Genomic DNA, 20,317 nt, shown 5'->3' on the forward strand with positions numbered 1-20,317 from the left:
TGCTCATTTCACAGTCTCCTGTGAAGCTAAAGGTGTTTTAGGGCATATGCAAAGTGCCAGCTGAACTAAGCATTTTCGTAACAAAGAATGGCTGCAAAGCAGGTGAGGGATGAAGGAGTTAAGACTGCGGAAGAGCAGCTGTTGCCTTTTTTGCTCCTTCAACTTTAAATGTAAAGGACAATGTACAGTTGTCTGATATAAGAAGTAGCAAGCCTATTATTAAATTATATGACCAATGATATTTGCATTGGGATATAAACTTGCTCCATATATAGCTGAAAATGATGTATTTTGTCATTTTGTTTGATGAAGTGCTCTGATAGTTCAGGAACCTGCATACCAAAATCAATCTTCTTCAAAGATACCATTTTCTTTTCTTTCAGCATTAAAATTTTACACTCACAGGAACTAGAGTTTTGCCTTTATTGTCTGGGGATCATATATTATCTCTAAGTTTCAATTTTAAAAAATAATTTAAAATTCTACTGATGCACAATTGAAACCATTAATGATTCCCTACTGTTTTGTTTAGATTTTAATTTAACCATTCTTAAAAGCCATGACATATGGTTTCAGTAAACAAAGTATTGCTTGCAACAGCAAATACTGACCTGCCTTCTGGGTAAGTATTTATTTTCATTTCTAAAGAATGCCCATCTGTTTTTCTGAACAAATTCTTATTGAACACACTATTACAGAGCAATCTGATGTATGTCAACAGACCTGAATCTTAGAAGGGTGGGATGTTTCTCATCCTTCAAAGGTTCTAAAATACCATGGCTTAGATCTTGGATTCCTTTCCACTGATGTGATCAAAGTTCTGCTCGCAGAACACTCTCACCAGCAGAATGGGGGACTTGCTGTGCTCATTTCTCCTTCCTCTTTTTTTATTTACTAGTATTTTCCAGTTTGAAGTAAAAACAGCCAAAAATTGCCTCCTCTTTTCTGCCAGGGAGACCCTCCACTACATGCAAAGTCTCCTTTAAGTGGGAGGAGTCCTACCAGTCACAGAAAGAACAATTAGGACCCAAGTCTATATTTTCATCATACTTCAAAAAGCACAGATTTACTACAACTATACAGGGATGGGATGAACCATTTTGTAGATTAAATGTTATATGACAGAACTTCTTGATACCGATTTTCAGAAAATTAAGGATCTGCCTTTAGGATCAGACTTTAGGCCTTCCTATGCACACAAATATTACCGTATTTTTCCCTCTATAACACGCAGATTTTTTCTCCTAAAAAGGAAGGGGAAATGTCTGTGCGTGTTATGGAGCGAATGTGTGGTCCCTGGAGCCAAAAAATCAAGCAAAAGTCAAATCGCGAGTCAAGGAGAAGGGAAACCTGAAAAGAGGAAGTGGCAGCTTTCCTGTATTCTGCCTCAGGGTCTTACTGCCCACCCTCCTCTGTTTCGTTGCTGTGATTGCTGAAACGGAACAAAGAGCAGGGAAAGCCCCTCCCCTCCAGGCAAGCAGAGGGGAAAGTGTTGTCTCTGTGCTCCGGTACTGCTGGGGGAGAGGGAGAGAGAGAGTGGGGGAGGGAGAGGGAGAGGGGGGGGAGGGGGAGAGAGAGAGAGAGAGAGAGAGAGAGAGAGAGAGAGAGAGAGAGAGAGAGATGGCTGGCTTGGGGGGGGAACTTTTGCCTCCCACCCGTTAAATCCCTCTCCAGCATTCTTAGCCAGCTGCTTCTCTGCACACCCCTCTCATGTCCCTTCTTTGTTTTTCCTTCGCTCCCCACTTAAAATGTGGTTACAAAGCATAGATCAACATGGATCCTCAGGATCTTTGCATTGGGTCACCCCAAATTCACCATCAGATCACATAGCATGTCCATGGCTACAGCCTGCACCAAAAAAATCACGCACCCACTGTTGCCTGGGGCTGCAATGGTGCAAAAACGTGGTTAAAAAGCATGGATCCACATGGATCCTCAGGATCTTTGCATTGGGTCACCCCAAATTCACCATCAGATCACATAGCATGTCCATGGCTACAGCCTGCACCAAAAAAATCACGCACCCACTGTTGCCTGGGGCTGCAATGGTGCAAACACGTGGTTAAAAAGCATGGATCCACATGGATCCTCAGGATCTTTGCATTGGGTCACCCCAAATTCACCATCAGATCACATAGCATGTCCATGGCTACAGCCTGCACCAAAAAAAGCACGCACCCACTGTTGCCTGGGGCTGCAATGGTGCAAACACGTGGTTAAAAAGCATGGATCCACATGGATCCTCAGGATCTTTGCATTGGGTCACCCCAAATTCACCATCAGATCACATAGCATGTCCATGGCTACAGCCTGCACCAAAAAAAGCACGCACCCACTGTTGCCTGGGGCTGCAATGGTGCAAAAACGTGGTTACAAAGCATGGATCCACAGGGATTCTCAGGATCTTTGCATTGGGTCACCCCAAATTCACCATCAGATCACATGTCTGTGGCCACAGCATGAAGCACAAAAATGATACATCCACTGTTTCATTCAGAATGTTTTTTCCCTTGTTTTCCTCCTCTAAAAACGATGTGCGTGTTATGGTCAGGTGCGTGTTATAGAGCGAAAAATACGGTAAGTCCCATGTTCCACATGTGATAACAAATGACAATTTTCACCACCAGCATGGTATGGTAGTTAAGAGTGCCAAGCTAGGGCTGGGGATACCCAGGTTCAAATTCCAATTTAGCCATGAAGCTCAATGTACGTGACCTTGGGTTAGTCTCTAACTCAACCAATCTCACAGGGGTGTTATAAACCCGGAGTCAGCAACCTTTTTCAGCTGTGGGCTGGTCCACCATCCCTCATACCATGTGGTTGGCCGGACTATATATTTTTTGTGGGGGGGGGATGAACGAATTCCTATGCCCCACAAATAACCCAGAGATTCATTTTACATAAAAGGACACATTCTACTCATGCAAAAACACGCTGATTCCCGGACCGTCCGTGGGCTGGATTGAGAAGGCGACTGGGCTGCATCCAGCCCACATGCCTTAGGTTGCCTACCCCTGTTATAAACTAAGGTGCAGGGTGGGACTAGCATGTAAATTAGGCTCCTTGGATAAAAGGATATATAAACTAACAACAGCAGGTGGAAAGTTTGCAACTATAGTCACATGGCCTAGACATAATCAATGTCGGATATTTTGATTATCACTGTTACAAATTCTCTCCATGAGGTATCATAACATCACGAATACACAGTGTAACGCATGCCAATGTTTTGAATGAATAATTGTAGCACAGTTTTTCAGCACATGTTTTTCACAAACATTTTATATCTTTGGTCCCAGTGGCGTAGCGTGGGTTGTCAGCACCCGGGGCAAGGCAAGTAATTTGCGCCCCCTAACCCGTGGATTTGCCCTAACCCCAGATGTTGCACCCGGTGCGGCTGGCCCCCCCTGCACCCCCCACGCTACGCCACTGTTTGGTCCTGTCATGTTGGTGGAACAGTGCCCTCCCTGCAAAATCAGGGCATATGCTACTTTCCTGGGTAGATCATCCCAAGTAAGAAAGACATACCAATATGCTTTACTTAGGGATTTTTACTTGAGAAGTCAAGTTGAGGTCAGTTCCAGGAATGCAGCCTCAATAGGCAGGGCAGGGTGTAGCATGCACAGCTGCTAAAGCAGAGAAAGAAAGGAAGAGCGATCTAAGAGGCCCTTGGAGAAGCTGGAAACAAGACAAGGAATGGAACTGATGAGTTTTACACCATGAGTGCTTCACTGCATGGCTAAAGTCTATCGGTAAGAAGGGAGAATGTACAGAGGATTAGGGAAAGGAATGACCAACTGAGTGGCAAAACTACTGGTGGAAGTGCTTGAAACCCAGGAGGCCCATGCTTTAGAGCACTGGTATTCAACAGGTGGCCCATGACCTAACTTAAGGGGTCAACAGCAGCAGCACCATGCAAATATATGATAAAAATAAGAACGTGGTCCCCTAATGCATGTTTAGGGCTAGTGCCAAGCCCCAGTCCTGAAGAAAGAGGTGACATGGAGGAATGCTTGATCCTAAGTACCAGCAGCTCCCTAGTTAAAGGGTTTCCAGGGCTTACAGTTCTAATAGCTTCCGTACTTTACAATTACTAATATTTTGCATACGTATAAACATAAGAATAGATTAATTGAATAATCCTTACTTACATAAGATAAATCTTAAGTATCAAAATGATTTCCCCCCTGAATTACTTCCTACAGTTTTAGCTGTTGGCAAAAGTCAGTTTAAAGTGCTGTGCCTTTGCCAATCAACAAAGCAGAATAAATTTCATAGAAATTACTATTAATCTCTCTAATTTCATATGTGCATTCATGATATTAAAAAAAGAAAGAAAAATATGTTCAACTGATTTTAATATTTAAAATATACTAAGCATGTTTACCATTGCCTTGAGTCTTGTTCTTTCTAAACCAGAGAACAGTACTTACCATTTTTCAAAATGGTTCTTAAAGATATTGCAAGGGAAAGGAGATGCTTTTAGGCAACAAAGAGTTAATACAGAGCTGTCAGGTATCTGTTCATTCTGCCAAGAGAGAAAAAAGAGGGAGGAAATAGTGTAAATTAAAATATATCTTATAATAAATGCTAGTACACTTGGGTGCTACCTAGAAGGGACAGCCTTGAAAACCAACCAAATGAAAAGCAGAACTTCCAGAATACAATACTAATTAGTGTTTATTCCTTAACATGGAGGGAGATAATTCATCCCCTTGGTACATCTGGGTGAATCTTCTGACCTTTAGATATCGAAGACTTGGGCTCTCAACAACAGTCCATTTACAAAGAATTTGCATTCATTTCTAAAAACAATACTGCATATATAAGAAGTGCTGTACAGAAACAAACTCAATCATCACAATTGCTGACAGAAAGCCTAAAAACTTCCATTGACTAACAGCAACAGCCCTGTTGGGTTTTATTTTAATACGTTTTTGTGAGTCATGATCAGAATGTGCAGAGCATAGGCCTTTATAGAAATGGTAAGGCTTGAAATTTATTCAAGTCAAGGGGATAGGCTGTCTTGCTAGATAGGACAGAGTTAATCTAAAACCAATTTCCTCAAGGCATGTTACAAATTAAACATTTATTAGTACAGTTAGACTGATCTTATTTGGAATATATGAATTACTTGTCTATCTCTGTTTAAGAAAGGAAAATAGATAATACAGCTTTTTTTTTGCTTTTTTTACTTGAGAACTTTGAATCTGAATCAGAATATACATGCCGCATCATAAACAGCTTTAAAAGTTTCCCCAGTTTCGAAAGGGGGTTGCTGTGTGACAATGATGGCAGAGTATGCTTTTCTTTAAGAAACACAAGTCCGAAAACTTAATTGGGCATGGAAAATCAGCTGCCAGCATTCTTTGGATCCCAGCCTACTACTACTTCAAGCAGGCAAAGGAAAAAAGGGATAGTTCTTTTGGAAACTATGCCAACTGTATGAATACAGGAATAAATCAACTATTTGGAGGAAAGAGAGAGGCAGAAAAGCAAATATTTAGCCAGCATTTAGAAGGCTGCTAATATGAATCAGACAATTGATATTAAATACGAATCTGACTAGACCTTCTGCATAACGCAAAATCAAGTATGACTACTAATGCAGTTGAGCAACTGGTTGGCACAACTTTCATTATCAATATCCTGTCGCAAAGAGATCTAATTTAAAATGATATATAATGAGTACATTTTGTGCAATAAAGATCAAAACAAAGCTTTCCATTCAAGAGAAAAAAAGCAAATAAAAAGGAAACAAACGATCAGCCATCTTCCATTTACAGTATATGAAATATCAGTCCAACTATCAAGCTCCATAGCTCTTAAGAAAATCCTCAATTGAGAACACCAAAAATTGATTAGATAAGAGGGTATACTTAGTTCCAGGTGCCATCTATGCATCTTCTCATATTTTTATCTGACAGATCATTCCCAGCCTTGGAACTATTTTTTTCCTTTTTTTGATCCGAATTTAAAGCCTCTTCTAAAAAAAAAACCCTTTGGCCCATTAGCCTACAGCAACATTAGTCAGTCTGATGCTAGAGTAATAAAACACGGTGATCTGGGCAGCTCACAGGCAACCATGAAGGGACACAATGGTCAGGAATGTAGACTGTGTTTAGGAATGTACTACTTGAGTATTGTAAACACTTAGTCACCACGGCACCTCACTGACCTATCTGGTTTTATTTAAACCTCTTACATTCATCTGATAAATCGGGGAATATCAACAGAACCAAAGCCCAACCGAAGGCATCTTTAAATACAGACAGTGGCGTAGCGTGGGTTGTCAGCACCCGGGGCAAGGCAAGTAATTTGCGTCCCCTAACCCGTGGATTTGCGCCCCCTAACCCGTGGATTTGCGCCCCCTAACCTGTGGATTTGCCCTAACCCCAGATGTTGCGCCCGGTGCGGCTGGCCCCCCCTGCACCCCCCACGCTAAGCCACTGAATACAGAATAGATCTTTAAAACAAGGGGAAAGTAATTATTACAACACTCTGTTATTATTCGTCATGCGGTTCATTTTTCCCCAAACATTACTTGCACAGCAACATCCCAATTGAGGGAAAAGCATGCAAAATTGCATTCAGACACAAACACACGATTGTGGTTGTGTGTACATTTTACAAATACTGTAAGTTCATTTCGACTAGATCTCTGCGCTTTCCAGAGACAGGTCACTGGGCCAGATGGACCAAAGCTGTATACCAACCAGTATTCTCGCTCCGCTCTCAAGTCGACCAGGCAACCTTGCAAGAACCAGATTACAAACGTAGTGATCTCGGTTGGCTTAAAAAACGGCAACAACTCCAAAGCTTGCCCACCCTGAGCTCCCTTAGAGGAAGGATGAGAGCGAAGCGTGGCGAAGCAAGGGAGAGCACAGCGTGCACGGCGCTCTTCGGAAGAGACTTAGCAGCTGGCACGCAAAACCCACACGTAATTCAAAACAAGGATATTGAATCCACAAGAGAGTGACGTGGTAACGAAGAAACAAGCACAGCGACTGGCTAGCTGTGGCCGTTCATGGGGTGGGGAGCAAGACAGGCGCCCCTAGACCCAAGAATGAGCCTGATACTCTTCCCACGCTGGGCAGACCTGCGGGGGGTCTTTCCCGCCGTCCCCCCTCCAAGTCATTCCAGCCTAATTCGCACCCCCCCCACCAAATCCCAGGTGCCCCACGCACACCGTCCCTCCATTACTTGCTCGCCCCTCTTCTCGCCCTTAAAACCGGGTTTCCATTTCAGGAGGCAGCAAAACACGGAGGCTCCCCTAAGGGAGGCGGGAGGAAGGTGGACCCCCGCCAGCGGCCGCTATGGCAGCTTCGGCTTCCTTCTCCCCTCACCTGAGGTCGCGGCCGCCTCGCGAGGCTTCCGGCCAGCCCCTCGCGCCGGCACAGCTGGGCTCCGAATGGACATCGAACGAAGCTACCTGTGACCCGGCTGCGGACTCCGGAGACTCAGCCCGGCGGCGACGGAGAGAAGGTGAGCACCACAGAGCTCCGCAACGCCTAGAAGGGCGCCTGACCACGGAGAAGAGGCAGACTAGAGCGTCGCCCCAGCAACAGCGGCGCCGGAAACGGAACTGGGAGCCCCGGAGCCCCGCCGCTAAAGTCGTCCGGGTGCCTCGCGTGCTGGTCGGCCTCGTACCCCGCAAGGTCACCCACGTGCGGGATGCTGCGTTCGGCGGTGGCGGCCTTGGCCCCGTCGGGCCTGCCGGGGCGCCCGTTGCTGCTGACGGCTCTGAGCCTGTCGCCTGGGAAGCGGCTCTCTTCGCGAGGCCCGGCGGGTCAGAGCGAGCAGCGCCGCGGCCCGGCAAAGCCCCGCTTCTCTCCTCTGCGGATCCCCGAGGAGGCCGAAACGACCCGCTTGGTGGCGGAGAAGGCGCGGGCTCCGCCGCCCCTGCGAAGGTTCATCGCCTGCCCCGACCTCGCGCGCGCCGTGGCCTCCAGTCTGCAAAGCGGGAGGGGCTCCGAGGGGCCGGAGACGGTGGTGCTGGAATGCGAGCCAGGTGAGGGTTAGAGACGCTTGGTCCTCTTTACCTGTTACTTCGACTTCTGCATCACTCGCTGCACCAGCAGTGCCGCGGGATCTTATTGCTAAGAGTTGGAAGGGACCCCAAGGGCCACCTAGTCTAGTCTTGTAATGCAGGAATCCTGCCCGCCACCATCCCTGGTTGGGCTCGTACCACCAACCTTCTGGTTAACAGCCAGATACACTGACCGATTGCACCATCTGCAAATAATTATTTTAGAATAAAGAAGCAGGGTGTTTTCAAAGTAGGAACCTAGAAGAAAAGTATTATACCGAGTCACACCTTTAGTTGATCTAGTTCTGTATCATCAACAACACTAGCTGGCAGTGGTTGCCTGCAGTTTCAGACCAGGGTCTCTCCCAGTTCTACTTGGAGATGCCTGGAAATGAACATGGCATCTTCTGCATGCAAAGCATACATTCTGCCTGTGTGTGACGGGCCATGCCCAATATATAGGCAGTTTTCCAGAGTGTTTGCCAACAGTATCTCAATTACTTTCAGAGCCTAGATTTTAACCAAATGTTTTTCGGTCTTGTGATTCCGTACCTTGACTGTTAGGCTATTGGATTAGACAGTACTAAGGAAGCTCCCATTAGCATCTAAGGCCCCATTGTTCCTTCCCCTTTTTCTCTTGTGAAACTCACCCCCGTTTGCTCTCCTGGCAAATGGAACAGTAAAACTAATGAACAAAATCTTCCACAGAACCTACATACAGCGTTAAGCTTACAAGATGAACTTCAAAACTCTCTGTTGAATGCAGTGCAAGGCATTTCTTGAAGTTTCAGGTGCCAATTAATTAGGCTCCTCTAATTGAAATAATTAAGATGTATGAAAGAGAGCTTTCAAAATCATGATTGAATGAATGCATATTGCAACATATGGGACTTCTTAGTTTTGAAAAAAAGGCAAGTATGGTGAGACATGGTAAAAGCAAATAAAATTATGCATGATATGGAGAAAGTGAGTACAGGGACATTTCCCCCACTCATAATACTAGAAGCTGGGGTCATCTAATGTAGCTGAATGTTGTACGATTCCAAGCAGACATCTACTTCTTAACACTGTGCATAGTTTAACTATGGAATCTGCTAGCCCAAGATGTAGTAATGGCCACTAACAACCTTATAAGGGGGTTAGACAGTTTCATGCAAAATGAATCTTATCGGTAGCTACTAGTGATGATGGCTGTTCACTACCTTCAGAATTTGAGGCAGTATGCCACTGAATGCCAGCATCTGGAGAGTACAAGGGAGAGTACTGTTGCGCTCATGTCCTCCTTTGTGGCTTCTGGTTGGCCACTGTGAGAACAGTATACTAGTCTAAGTGGGCCTTGGTCTGATATCACCTGAGATATTTCATTTTTAATATAAATGTCCCACAGTTTCTTTTATAAAATTTGTTGTTGGTGATTGCTGGCTATCAAGAGAAATATGCTGGCAGAAACTCCAAAGTGTATCAAGGTGGCCATTGTTTTCCTTCAGTTGTCTTCAGCTGAAGGTTATACTATTGAAAAGTTGCCCCTTCAATAGTTTTGTTTTTTTTAATTCACATTTCCTGCAATTTTTATTTCTTCTTTATGCTTGTATATAATATGTTGCAAGGGATAGAATCCAGTGCAGTCCCTTGAGAAGTTTTGCATGTTTACATTCATATTTATATTTTTCTCTACCTAACTCACAGGGCCTTTGGGTTCTTCTTGGTCATTCTTTTAAACTAAAACCGTGTTTAATGCTGGTGTTTAACCCTGGATTTTTTTTTAGGTCCTGGAGTCTTAACCCGAACATTACTCAATGCTGGTGCCCATGTGATAGCTCTGGAGAGTAATAAGTCATTTGTTCCTGACTTAGAGGTAGGTTTGTACATGGGGGACTGAAATTTGTGGCTAAACAAAAAGATGAGATGATTGATGTTTTAGCTTTAAAACTCAGACCTCTCACAAAAATCTGTAAAAGGACAAAAATGAAAGATTTAATTTATCTCAAAGTATATTGTTTTCCTGACAGGTTAGTTGTTGATTGTTCTTTTTCTTTTTTCCTTTTCTTTTGGTTACAAATATGTCTCTATCACTCAATTTATGGTAATTTTTTTTAAAAACAAGATTTTATTTTATTTTTTTAAAAAACAAGATAAAGGCACAGGATAAATCCCAGCATCTCCTGTTAAAAGGTCTTGAGCAGCAGCTCTGGAAAAATCACTGCATGAGACGTTGGAGAGAGGCTGCTCTCTGAGTAGACAATACAGTATTTGGCTAGATGTTAATTTCACCTTCTAATGATTTGTTTCTGTTTAGTCTCTGAAGGAAAAAGCAGATGGCCAGCTAGAAGTGGTGCATTGTGACTTTTTCAGATTGGACCCTATGGGTATTGGATCCTTGAAGCCACCTTATATGTATTCTGAAAGACTTTTTGAGAACTTGGGCATCTTAACAGTTCCTTGGACAGCAGGTACTTAAAATTGGTACATATCAACTGTAGATAATTAGCAGATCAATATTTAATTGTTTCTATTTGGCTTTTTCCATTTGGTGTGCTTGAGGCAGATATCTTCAGATGAAACAACAGCAGTTAAATACATTGTAAAATGGCACCTGTTAAACACGTTTTTCCAAAGCTTTTTAGGAAGAGGAAAGTTTTCATGGCTTGCCTAAAGCCACTGCTTCCCAAGGGAGTGTTCCGTAACTGCTTTGGGAACTATTATGATCCAAAGGTCGTGTATAAATATAAAAATGACTGTGGTGCCACCGTGGAGCTAGCCCTGTATCTTGTGGGTAGCCAATCTAATATTTGAATATCATAGCCTCTCTAGAGGATTTAAGGGGTCTCTCTAGAGGATTTAAGGGGTCTCTGGCAACCTGCACAGAATTTTGCCTAATCGGTTGCCATCAATTTGATTTTAATTAATTTTTATAATGAAATATTTTTAGAATGTGTGATTATTTGACTGTTTGATTATTTGATTGTTGTTAGCCGCCCTGAGCCCGGCTTCGGCTGGGGAGGGTGGGATATAAATAAAATTTATTATTATTATTATTATATGAAGGGTAGCAATATTCAAGGCATTAATGAAGTGGGAGTTATTTTTGTAATGATTCTGCTATTGTCTATTTATTTATTTGGTGGTTATTTTATTAAGTAGCGGTGAACATAATACATTTTTTTTCATTCATTTTGGTCAATTTTATGTACAGATGTTCCTCTAAAAGTGATTGGAATTGTGCCACAAAGAAAGGAAAGGAACCTGATTTGGAAGCTTCTCTATGCCTTATATGAACGCAGTTCTATATATAAATACGGAAGAACAGAACTGAACCTCTTTGTCAGTGAAAAAGAATACAAGGTATTTATGTTTAAGATAGCTTGATAATACGCCAGCTGCTATGTGGTTGTGTTAAAATAATCAAATATACTTTGTAAAAGTTATTTTAATGCAGTGTATAGATGTATTAATTAATTTAATTTTTAAGCAAAGAACTTTTCTGTACTTGTCAGTTCCATGAACAAAAAAAAAGTTTTAATAACTCTCGTATTGGCAGCAAGTAGGGTAGTAATTATGTGTTGCACAGTCAATGAATAGATAAGTGCAGATTTTTAAAATTTATAATGAAACATAACCTTGGTTTTGATGCAAGTCAAAATTAATTAATTAATTAATTAATTAATTAATTAATTTTTATAATGAATGATTTTAGAATGTTGTTTATGCTGTACTTTTGTACTGTTTTATTGTTGTTAGCCGCCCTGAGCCCGGCTTTGGCTGGGGAGGGCGGGATATAAATAAAATTTATTATTATTATTATTAAGTAGGAAAAATATAGGTTGCAGTCCTAAAAGATTTGGCTTCCTCTTTCAGTAGGCCAAATATCTGTGGACAATTTCTCAACAGAGGTTCTGTGCCTGTTAGGAAAATTTTATCCCAGTTGGGAAATGTACCTGACAAATATTCAGAGGAACAAAGCCCTTGTATTAAGTTAAGGTTCTCTGCACTAATTTCACAGAATGTAATTAAGCTCTGGCAAGCATTGGGAGATGACAGTAATGATCAACAAGCACTCAGTGTAGTGGTGTGGGATAAGGAACTGGAAAACACAACTGTTGATTACAAACAAGAATTACTGAAAAACTTAATCTAATCAAGTCCTGCCTCTGCAATAGGGTTAATCCAGAATTATCCATTTTATATGTAAATGATTTCATCTGCATATAGTACTTTTTGCACTTATGGTCACATATACCACTTTCCTGTTACTAAGAACTTTTTTATTTTACTATTTGCTTTTCACTACTGCCTATCAGTTGCAATAAGGCATGGGAAGTGTTGTTTGCCATAAAACTCTGGAATAATTTTACTAATCCATGGCATCTCTCATCCGAAGGAATGGTTTACTCATCTGCTCAGCTAATATTTCATTAAGGTGGAGCTCTGCAACAAAATGTTGGTATAGTCCTGGTTTGCATGTAAAACTAGTGACTGGGGTTTGTGTGTGAATTTTTTAAAAATAAAAAATTAGTGTTTGTGCTCTAACTTGGGTCTTACTTCATGTGCAAAACTTACTGAGATAGGTTGTGGTTTTGTTTTGGTTTTTTTTGAACATTTGAAAGTTCAAAATCAGTAAGACATGGGGCTTCTGAATGCAGTGGCGTCATTTGGCTTGGGGAGAGGTCTGAGGGGGCAGTTTAAATAAATTGAACTTTGCTCCACCCCAAGAGGAATCCAAAAGAGTCCCAGCCCTATCTCTGACTTGCAGTATTAATGGTGGACTACATTACGGGGCTACTATAAGCTCCTCTGGCTCCCCATAGCTCTCCAACCTGCAATAAGGGTATAGCAGTGAACTGTCCCCCAGGGTTCTCTCCCAGCCCAGCTTGAGGTACAGAGGTACAGTGGTACCTCGGGTTACATACGCTTCAGGTTACAGAGTCTGCTAACCCAGAAATAGTACCTTGGGTTAAGAACTTTGCTTCAGAATGAGAACAGAAATCGTGCTCTGGCGGCGCAGCGGCAGCGGGAGGCCCCATTAGCTAAAGTGGTACCTCAAGTTAAGAACAGTTTCAGGTTAAGAACAGACCTCCAGAACAAATTAAGTACTTAATCTGAGGTACCACTGTACATTTTTTGTACTCTGTTTTAGCCAAACCTGCAGTAGGCATCTGCTACTTTTATACAGTACTGCAGAGTTGTTGTAGACTACCCAGAGCTGTATTCATTGTTGTCATATAAACCCCAGGATTGTCATAAACCACTCTTCTCCTTAATCCCTTCTAACATGAATGAACTAGTTTTGATTTGAATAATCAACATTTCAAATTTGAACTGAATTAGAAAGAGCAGCAACTCTATTCTTTACCATTACCTTGTGGGTATCTTATGTCATGGAATTGGGGTTGGCAACTTGGTACACAATCTGAGGTACATTAAGATACTGGATTCTCCATTGATTTCTGTTCCTGATGACATTTTAAAATACCTTCTAAGAACCAGTAAATGAGTTAGTGGATATTGCTGTTTTTGCTGTATAAAGAACACTCCCCCTTGATGGTCGGAAATAGAATATTAGATTATATAATAATAGTACTCAGAACTATAGAAACTGCTTTGGAAGAAAGGGAACAGTAGTACAGATACTGAGTTGGCACAGTTTTGTGTTTTTACTCATGACTGAAAATAGTACTGTAGTTCTATTGTGGCATAACAGTGCTTCTAATATAGCCTTGGACAAGCGAGACTTGTACCTTGATTCAACTTTCAGGTGCTACTTGGAACTTCCTGCTTTAATCAAGCCTTGCAGTGTTCATGATAAAGTCAGAAATTTTGCATAAATATAAATGTTTATTTTGTTCCTTGCCAGACTCTTGTTGCAAAGCCTGGGGAAACAAGAATCTATCAAGCACTAAGTGTACTATGGCAAACAGCCTGTGACATTCAGCTTCTGCGTATGGTGAGTGTTTAATACATGCAATGAATAGCAATGCAATAATACTGCTCTTAGGGCTCTTAATGGTAAGGTGATATTTCTATTGTGCCAGGATTCACTTGGCTGGAAACTACTCCAACCCACCTGCTTGTAAGCAGGAAGCGCTTCCACCTGCCCACAGGTGAGGATGTGCCTTCAAGGGATGCCACTCAGAAGAGTCCCTTGATCTTGTGGAGCAGCTTTTTGTTTTGCAGGCATGCAACAGGAAGCAAATATTTAAATGCCGTATTTTTCGCTCCATAAGACGCACCAGACCATAAGGCACACCTAGGTTTGGGAGGAGGAAAACAAGAAAAAATTATTCTGAATCCCAGAAGCCAGAACAGCAAGAGGGATCTGGCTTCTGGGATACCATGTGGCTGTTCTGGCTTCTGGGATAACTGCGCCAAGCCCCTTCAGGGCAACGGGATGAAGGCTCTCCCTGCCCAAAGACGCTGCGCACGGCTAAGGCAGAAGCCAGGACTGTGTGACTGGCCCAAGGTCACCCAGCAGCTGCATGTGGAGGAGCGGAGACGCGAACCCGGTTCCCCAGATTACGAGACTACCGCTCTTAACCACTACACCACACTGGCTCTCTGGAGAAGGAACAGAAGGGTCTCCTTCTGTACCTCCTCCCGCTTCACTGAACGGGCGTTGCGCAGCTCTCCCTCTCTGCCCAGCGCCATTCGCTCCATAAGACGCACTCACATTTCCCCTTACCTTTTAGGAGGAAAAAAAGTGCGTCTTATGGAGCGAAAAATACAGTACCTTGTGTGTAAAAGGAAGATTACCCATGGCACTTTAGGTCGCATTCTCCCAGATCTTTGTCATAATTTCTCAAGCAGTTATTTTGTCATTTCCTTAGCACTTATTGCTGTACAAATGCTTACATTCTTAATCAGGAGCCAAAGAGCTCCATGTGGTGCTCATGTATCATCTGAGTCCCACATGCTTCACTGATGGTGAGCCTTGAGCTGCCCTGAATAGGTACCTCCCTGAATAAGGGAACCTCTAGAGCAGGTGTTCCCAAACTGGCCTGTGGACCACCAGTGCCCTGTGGCATGTCCTTATTGAATATTCATACTAAGTTGCATTACTGTTCCCTTCCTTCTAGGAGCCTTGGCCTTCATTTCTGACTAATTCAAAAAATGGTGGACTCTCTATACCAAAGAGTGTGGTAAGCTAAACATACTTGAATGATTAAGGAAATGCTGTGTGAATGCAAACGTTCTCAAATTCATTGAACTATTGTCCAGATTGCTGTTTTAGTGAGGGATACACAGGCTCATTCAGCTGTGCACTTAGCAATCAGCTCTCAGTCTCCAAAATGCTTTTCACGTAAGCCAAATCTATATTGGTAGGGCTAGCGTCAGCAGCACTCATTGAAAATCCAGGTTGCAACATCTTTGTTGCTATACTTTTGCAATAATTGCCATGTCATTGTCATTGAATGGGGTTGGGGGTTGTTAATATGGCGATCCAAACAAAATTGGTGCACATTATGCAAAATCCTGACTAGTGAATAAACTAGCATTTATTGGACCTCAGTGAAGGTTCGATTTTGCTTGGTAGCAGCCCAGTGGAACAGGGAGTAAAGCTTACACACACACACACACACACACACACACACAGAATCATAGAGTTGGAATAGACCACAAGGGCCATCGAGTCCAACCCCCTGCCAAGCAGGAAACGAGAGAGAGAGAGAAATGACGAACTTCCTACTAGAGATGAATGGTTACCCAAACCTACAGAATATGCAGAATTAGCCTCTCTTTCTGAAAGAATCAGAGACAAACCCAGACAGGAGTTCATTCTAGAATGGGGTAATTTCAAGAACTACTTGAAAAATAGTTGCAATATAAGCATGGTAGTTGCCTTTGAATGATTTCTGTAAATAATATATATAAAGGAAAATGACATCAAAATAGAAAAGCAAATTTTAAAAAATAATGACAAATTAAAGTAATATGTTTATTACAAAGGGAAACATGGAGAAAATGGGAGGTCTTATGTTTGTGTAGAAAACACATAGTTGAAATTTTATGTAATTTTCTTTGTGAACAGATATCCTTATTGGACTGACTGAAATGAAGATAACTACATGTTGTATAGATACGGAAAATGAGTAATAAAGCATTTAAAAATCCAAAGAGAGAGAAAGAGCAAAGAATACCGATTGTAACTGTAATAGTAGCTGGACAGCCATCTGTCAGCATTACATGGGTTGGGCTGGATGAGCCTTGGAATCTCTTTCAGCTCTACCATTCTATGAGTCTATGTGTTATTCAGTTTATTGATCTGGAAAGAAATGAAAAATGGAAATGATATGAAATAGAATTATGAATCTTACACTAATATAGAAAATGGAAAAATAATATATATAGGAATTAATACAGTATTCAGTAAAATATGATTAAATGATTAACAATTGGGCATGATTTGCATATGGGTTAACATTTGCCATTGAATTAAAAGGCAGCATTGACAAAGCAATCAATCTAGATAAGTAACAACTCCTGTCTCCCTCCAGCCCATCTAGTTATGAAATAATTCTAAGTTCCCAGCATATTAGAGCAATCAAAATTCATAGTTGTCAAACATAGGGTGGTAGACCAAATCCAGTCCTTAGAGTGGGCAAGCCAGATAGCAGCACAAAAAGCAGAAAGAATAATCTAGAAAAACTGGGTATGTCTTTTGTAACAGTCAGCAGCAAGATCCGAGGGCTGGGCATTTCCATCGGATAAACATTCCCATCAATTTCACTGTTTATATGAGCAGATCCACATAAAACATGGACTAAGAATTACCATAATTCATCAGGGGAGGGAATGAGCAACTGAGACCCCTGTTGTATGAGGGGTTCCCCACACACTGACCTATGATACACTTGCAGTGTTGGTCAGGTAAAAGACACATGAATTAAATTCTTATATTAATATGTTTTAAATTTTTTGTGTTATATGCAGCTGCTGCAGAATGACCACTTATGCTTAATACGGCTGACGCCAAGGAAGAATTTGTTTACAGACAGCTTGACAACTAGTAATTCAAGAATATTTGTTGTGATGGTGAAGCAATGCCTTGCTAAAAGCAAGACTAAACTAATAGATAAATTAAAGTAAGTAAAAGTCTATTTCTTTAGCTGACATCCAGCGTGGAAAAGAATTTAGTCGGATATGGCACTTGGCGTAAACCTGAACAATATTATATAGAATTTGCTTAAGTTTCAAAACGCTGCACATCTTTAGATGTGTGACTAACGTTTGGGAAGACTAGTTGGCTTTGTGGCTGGATACCTGAGCACAGTGGCTGGCAGCCAAGTGGTTACTGAGCCAGTTTGACTCTTGAATTTTTTAAAACAGCAGAGGCCCTCCGTCCCATTGCCATATCAAATACTATATTTAAAAGCTGCTTTTATTTAAACATGGTTGGTTATTTGGCATGGAAAACACAAGGCCAAAACCCTTTGGGAATGTAGAACTAGTTGCTTGGTTATTTGGATCCTGAACAAAGATCTATTTTAGGCATGCCTAAGGTAGGAATGTTTACTCTGAACAGGAGTCACAGTGCCATACCAAAAGCTGCTTCTGGGATTTCTTTCATTGCAGCAATAAGAAAAGGGAGGTTGGTGCTTGATAAACTTAAGTTCCACCCACTGCCAGAGGTTTCAATATTGGCCATTTTATGTTTTAGACAGTCTTCATTTGTATACATGTATCCTCAAAAGCATCCTGGAAACATGCTGTGATGCATTAACTTAAACACTGAAATCAGCGTTTGCGTTTTGGGGTTTCATGATGGTGACAAGAGACCCTGTGTTGCATAATTAGTTTAGCCATTGGAGTTATATTCACAATCTAACTGTTAATGGAAAATAATGACGTTTTAAGGAATGAAATCTGAGATCCATGTTAAAGTTTGGCTTTGTTTTAATAAGGTACTGAGCGGCATTATCTTTAAGTATCCCATTGTGACCAATTCCCTCTCCCCCCGCCTTTCTTCTGTTTCAGTTTATGGAGTTCCCAAGGTGGGAAGGAATTGTTGAGACAGTTGGAGATACCAGAAAACATTACAACGGGTAGTCTATATCCAGAGCAGTACAAAAGCCTTTTTGAGATTATGGAACAAACTAATGAATTTGACCAAAGCTGGCTCTATGATGAAGATTCTTTGGAGGATAGCAGGGGCATCAATTTTTAAACTGAAACTGAAAAGGAGCTTGATATGGTGCAAATGATAGTGGCCTGAAACCTCTTTACCAGTGAGGATAATTTAGTTGATAAATTATCAGGTGATAAATTATGAAGGTGATACCACATGAAAATTCAACATCTTACACATGCCCGATTTGTCCTCCATGGGAAATTTCATGTCATTGCATTTTCTAAGGTGCAAGGCAAAATCCTTTGTTGTTCAGAACATAGTGAACTGTTTTCAGTCCTGTTATTATTCCTTGTATTACAGCAGAGCTACTTTTGGAATATAAGGCAAACATGGCATACACTGCAGTTTGCCTCAAAAATAAATATAAAGCTTGAAATCCATAGACTTGCACATTTAAAAAAACCATCAGGTACTGTAAACCAAAAATTTGCCAAAAGAAGCAAGAAAATGTTCATTTCTGGTTTAAAGACTTGTGCTCAAATACTTGAGTTACTCTAGAACGGGCCCCCCCATGGAAAAATGTTTGCAAAAATTGCTCTGCCTTTATATATATATATTGTATAAACTTATGTAAATAGTATATAGTGAATGCACTTCAGTTATCCTGTTTTCTGACCAGGATGTTAACTACTATGTAAAATAAAAGAGGTTTGTCTCATCACAAACCTTTTTCTAATTTATAAAAATGTAAATATTTTCATTAAAATTGCAATAAAACACTATTTCTAGTCAAGAGACTGATTTCTTTTGCAACTATATCGTCCTGTCTACCCAGGCTCTTGTACAATGTTGTTGAAGAGCTGCACGAAAATTTCTCAAATATAATAGCCAGAATCAAATTAAGTAATTCTGATAGTGCAGAAATTTCCATCTGTACAGCAAAACTTTCCCCTTGCTCGCTCTTCCCTTTTCCCACTTCATTCTCCCCAAGTTTGCTCTAGAGGAATTTGCTGGGGCAGAGGAAGAGGAAGGGAACTCGTACGGCCCGAACTCCTTGTTCTAAGAACTAGTTTGTTGTTTGACTGCCGTAGAGGGGCGGGGGAAAGATACTGCAAGCTTCTTTGTGCATACTGTTTGTGCTGTTGAGGAAGTAATGTATATAAAGCCAAAGACAGTTGGGAAATGGGGGGGGGGGGGAAGGATAGATTATTAAAATGGAAGGACCTGTAATCACTCCTTGCACAAGGAAATCTGCAATCATAAGAAATGAATGTAGGAGGAGGAGGAGGAGGATGAAATTTATTATTATTAGATTCACTAGTACGTCTTAGGGTGAGTTACAGTAATTTAAAAGGAGTAGTTGAACTCCTGTTTTGTTTCTTTAAAATGTGTTGGATTCAGATAAAAGCTGCAATTCTGCAAAGTACTTACCTGAATTCAGTGATGACTTACTTCTGAGTAGACATGTACAGAACTGCATTGTAAGTTAGCTGTACTTGTTTCATTTGATTTCAGTGGGAATTAACAACAGTCCAATTATACCTGCTCTGAAGTAAGTCTAATGTCAGTGGAGCTTACTCCCAAGTAAGTAGGGGTAGTACTGCAGCTTAAGTCATTACTAACTTTTCACATTTAGGTAAAGATAAAGGTACCCCTGCCCGTACGGGCCAGTCTTGACAGACTCTAGGGTTGTGCGCCCATCTCACTCAAGAGGCCGGGGGCCAGCGCTGTCCGGAGACACTTCCGGGTCACGTGGCCAGCGTGACATCGCTGCTCTGGCGAGCCAGAGCCGCACACGGAAACGCCGTTTACCTTCCCGCTAGTAAGCGGTCCCTATTTATCTACTTGCACCCGGGGGTGCTTTCGAACTGCTAGGTTGGCAGGCGCTGGGACCGGACAACAGGAGCGCACCCCGCCGCGGGGATTCGAACCGCCGACCTTTCGATCGGCAAGCCCTAGGCGCTGAGGCTTTTACCCACAGCGCCACCCGCATCCCTCTAGAACCACAGCAGTTCTGTGCTCTTACTTGGGAATAAGCAACACTGAAAACTATGAGCTTCCTTTTGAGTATTATGATTATTATTTACTTGTTGCATTGTACAAAATGTTTGTCTCAAAGCGACTTACTTTTTTTAAAAAAACCCGATATTAAAATATATCAAAAAAATTAAAACATTATCTAAAAGTGCTCATGCTGCAAGTACACATGTATAGGATTGTGATAT

General features: G+C 41.6%; 2 protein-coding genes across 6 annotated transcripts in view; one reads left to right on the forward strand and one right to left on the reverse strand.

The window, feature by feature from the left end:
• CNST (consortin, connexin sorting protein) overlaps positions 1 to 7,496 on the reverse strand; it is a 42,184-nt gene extending 34,688 nt beyond the window's left edge. For 2 of the 5 annotated variants that reach the window (XM_028724167.2, XM_028724163.2), the window contains exons 1-2: positions 7,347 to 7,496; positions 4,434 to 4,528 (exon numbers count right to left, since the gene is read on the reverse strand). The gene's annotated coding sequence lies outside the window, so the exon portion shown is untranslated. The other 3 variants (XM_028724165.2, XM_028724164.2, XM_028724166.2) reach the window with 3 other exon arrangements.
• Positions 7,497 to 7,590: 94 nt separating this feature from the next.
• Positions 7,591 to 18,885, forward strand: TFB2M (transcription factor B2, mitochondrial). The gene is made up of 8 exons (XM_028724168.2): positions 7,591 to 8,011; positions 9,796 to 9,884; positions 10,326 to 10,479; positions 11,223 to 11,371; positions 13,881 to 13,970; positions 15,100 to 15,162; positions 16,955 to 17,106; positions 17,999 to 18,885. The coding sequence occupies exons 1-8, from the start codon at positions 7,675 to 7,677 to the stop codon at positions 18,186 to 18,188; spliced, it is 1,224 nt and encodes a 407-aa protein (XP_028580001.2). The 5' UTR covers positions 7,591 to 7,674; the 3' UTR covers positions 18,189 to 18,885.
• The last annotated feature ends 1,432 nt before the right edge of the window (positions 18,886 to 20,317 follow it).

The sequence above is a fragment of the Podarcis muralis genome, chromosome 3, assembly GCF_964188315.1.
Source record: "Podarcis muralis chromosome 3, rPodMur119.hap1.1, whole genome shotgun sequence".
NCBI lineage: Eukaryota > Metazoa > Chordata > Lepidosauria > Squamata > Lacertidae > Podarcis > Podarcis muralis.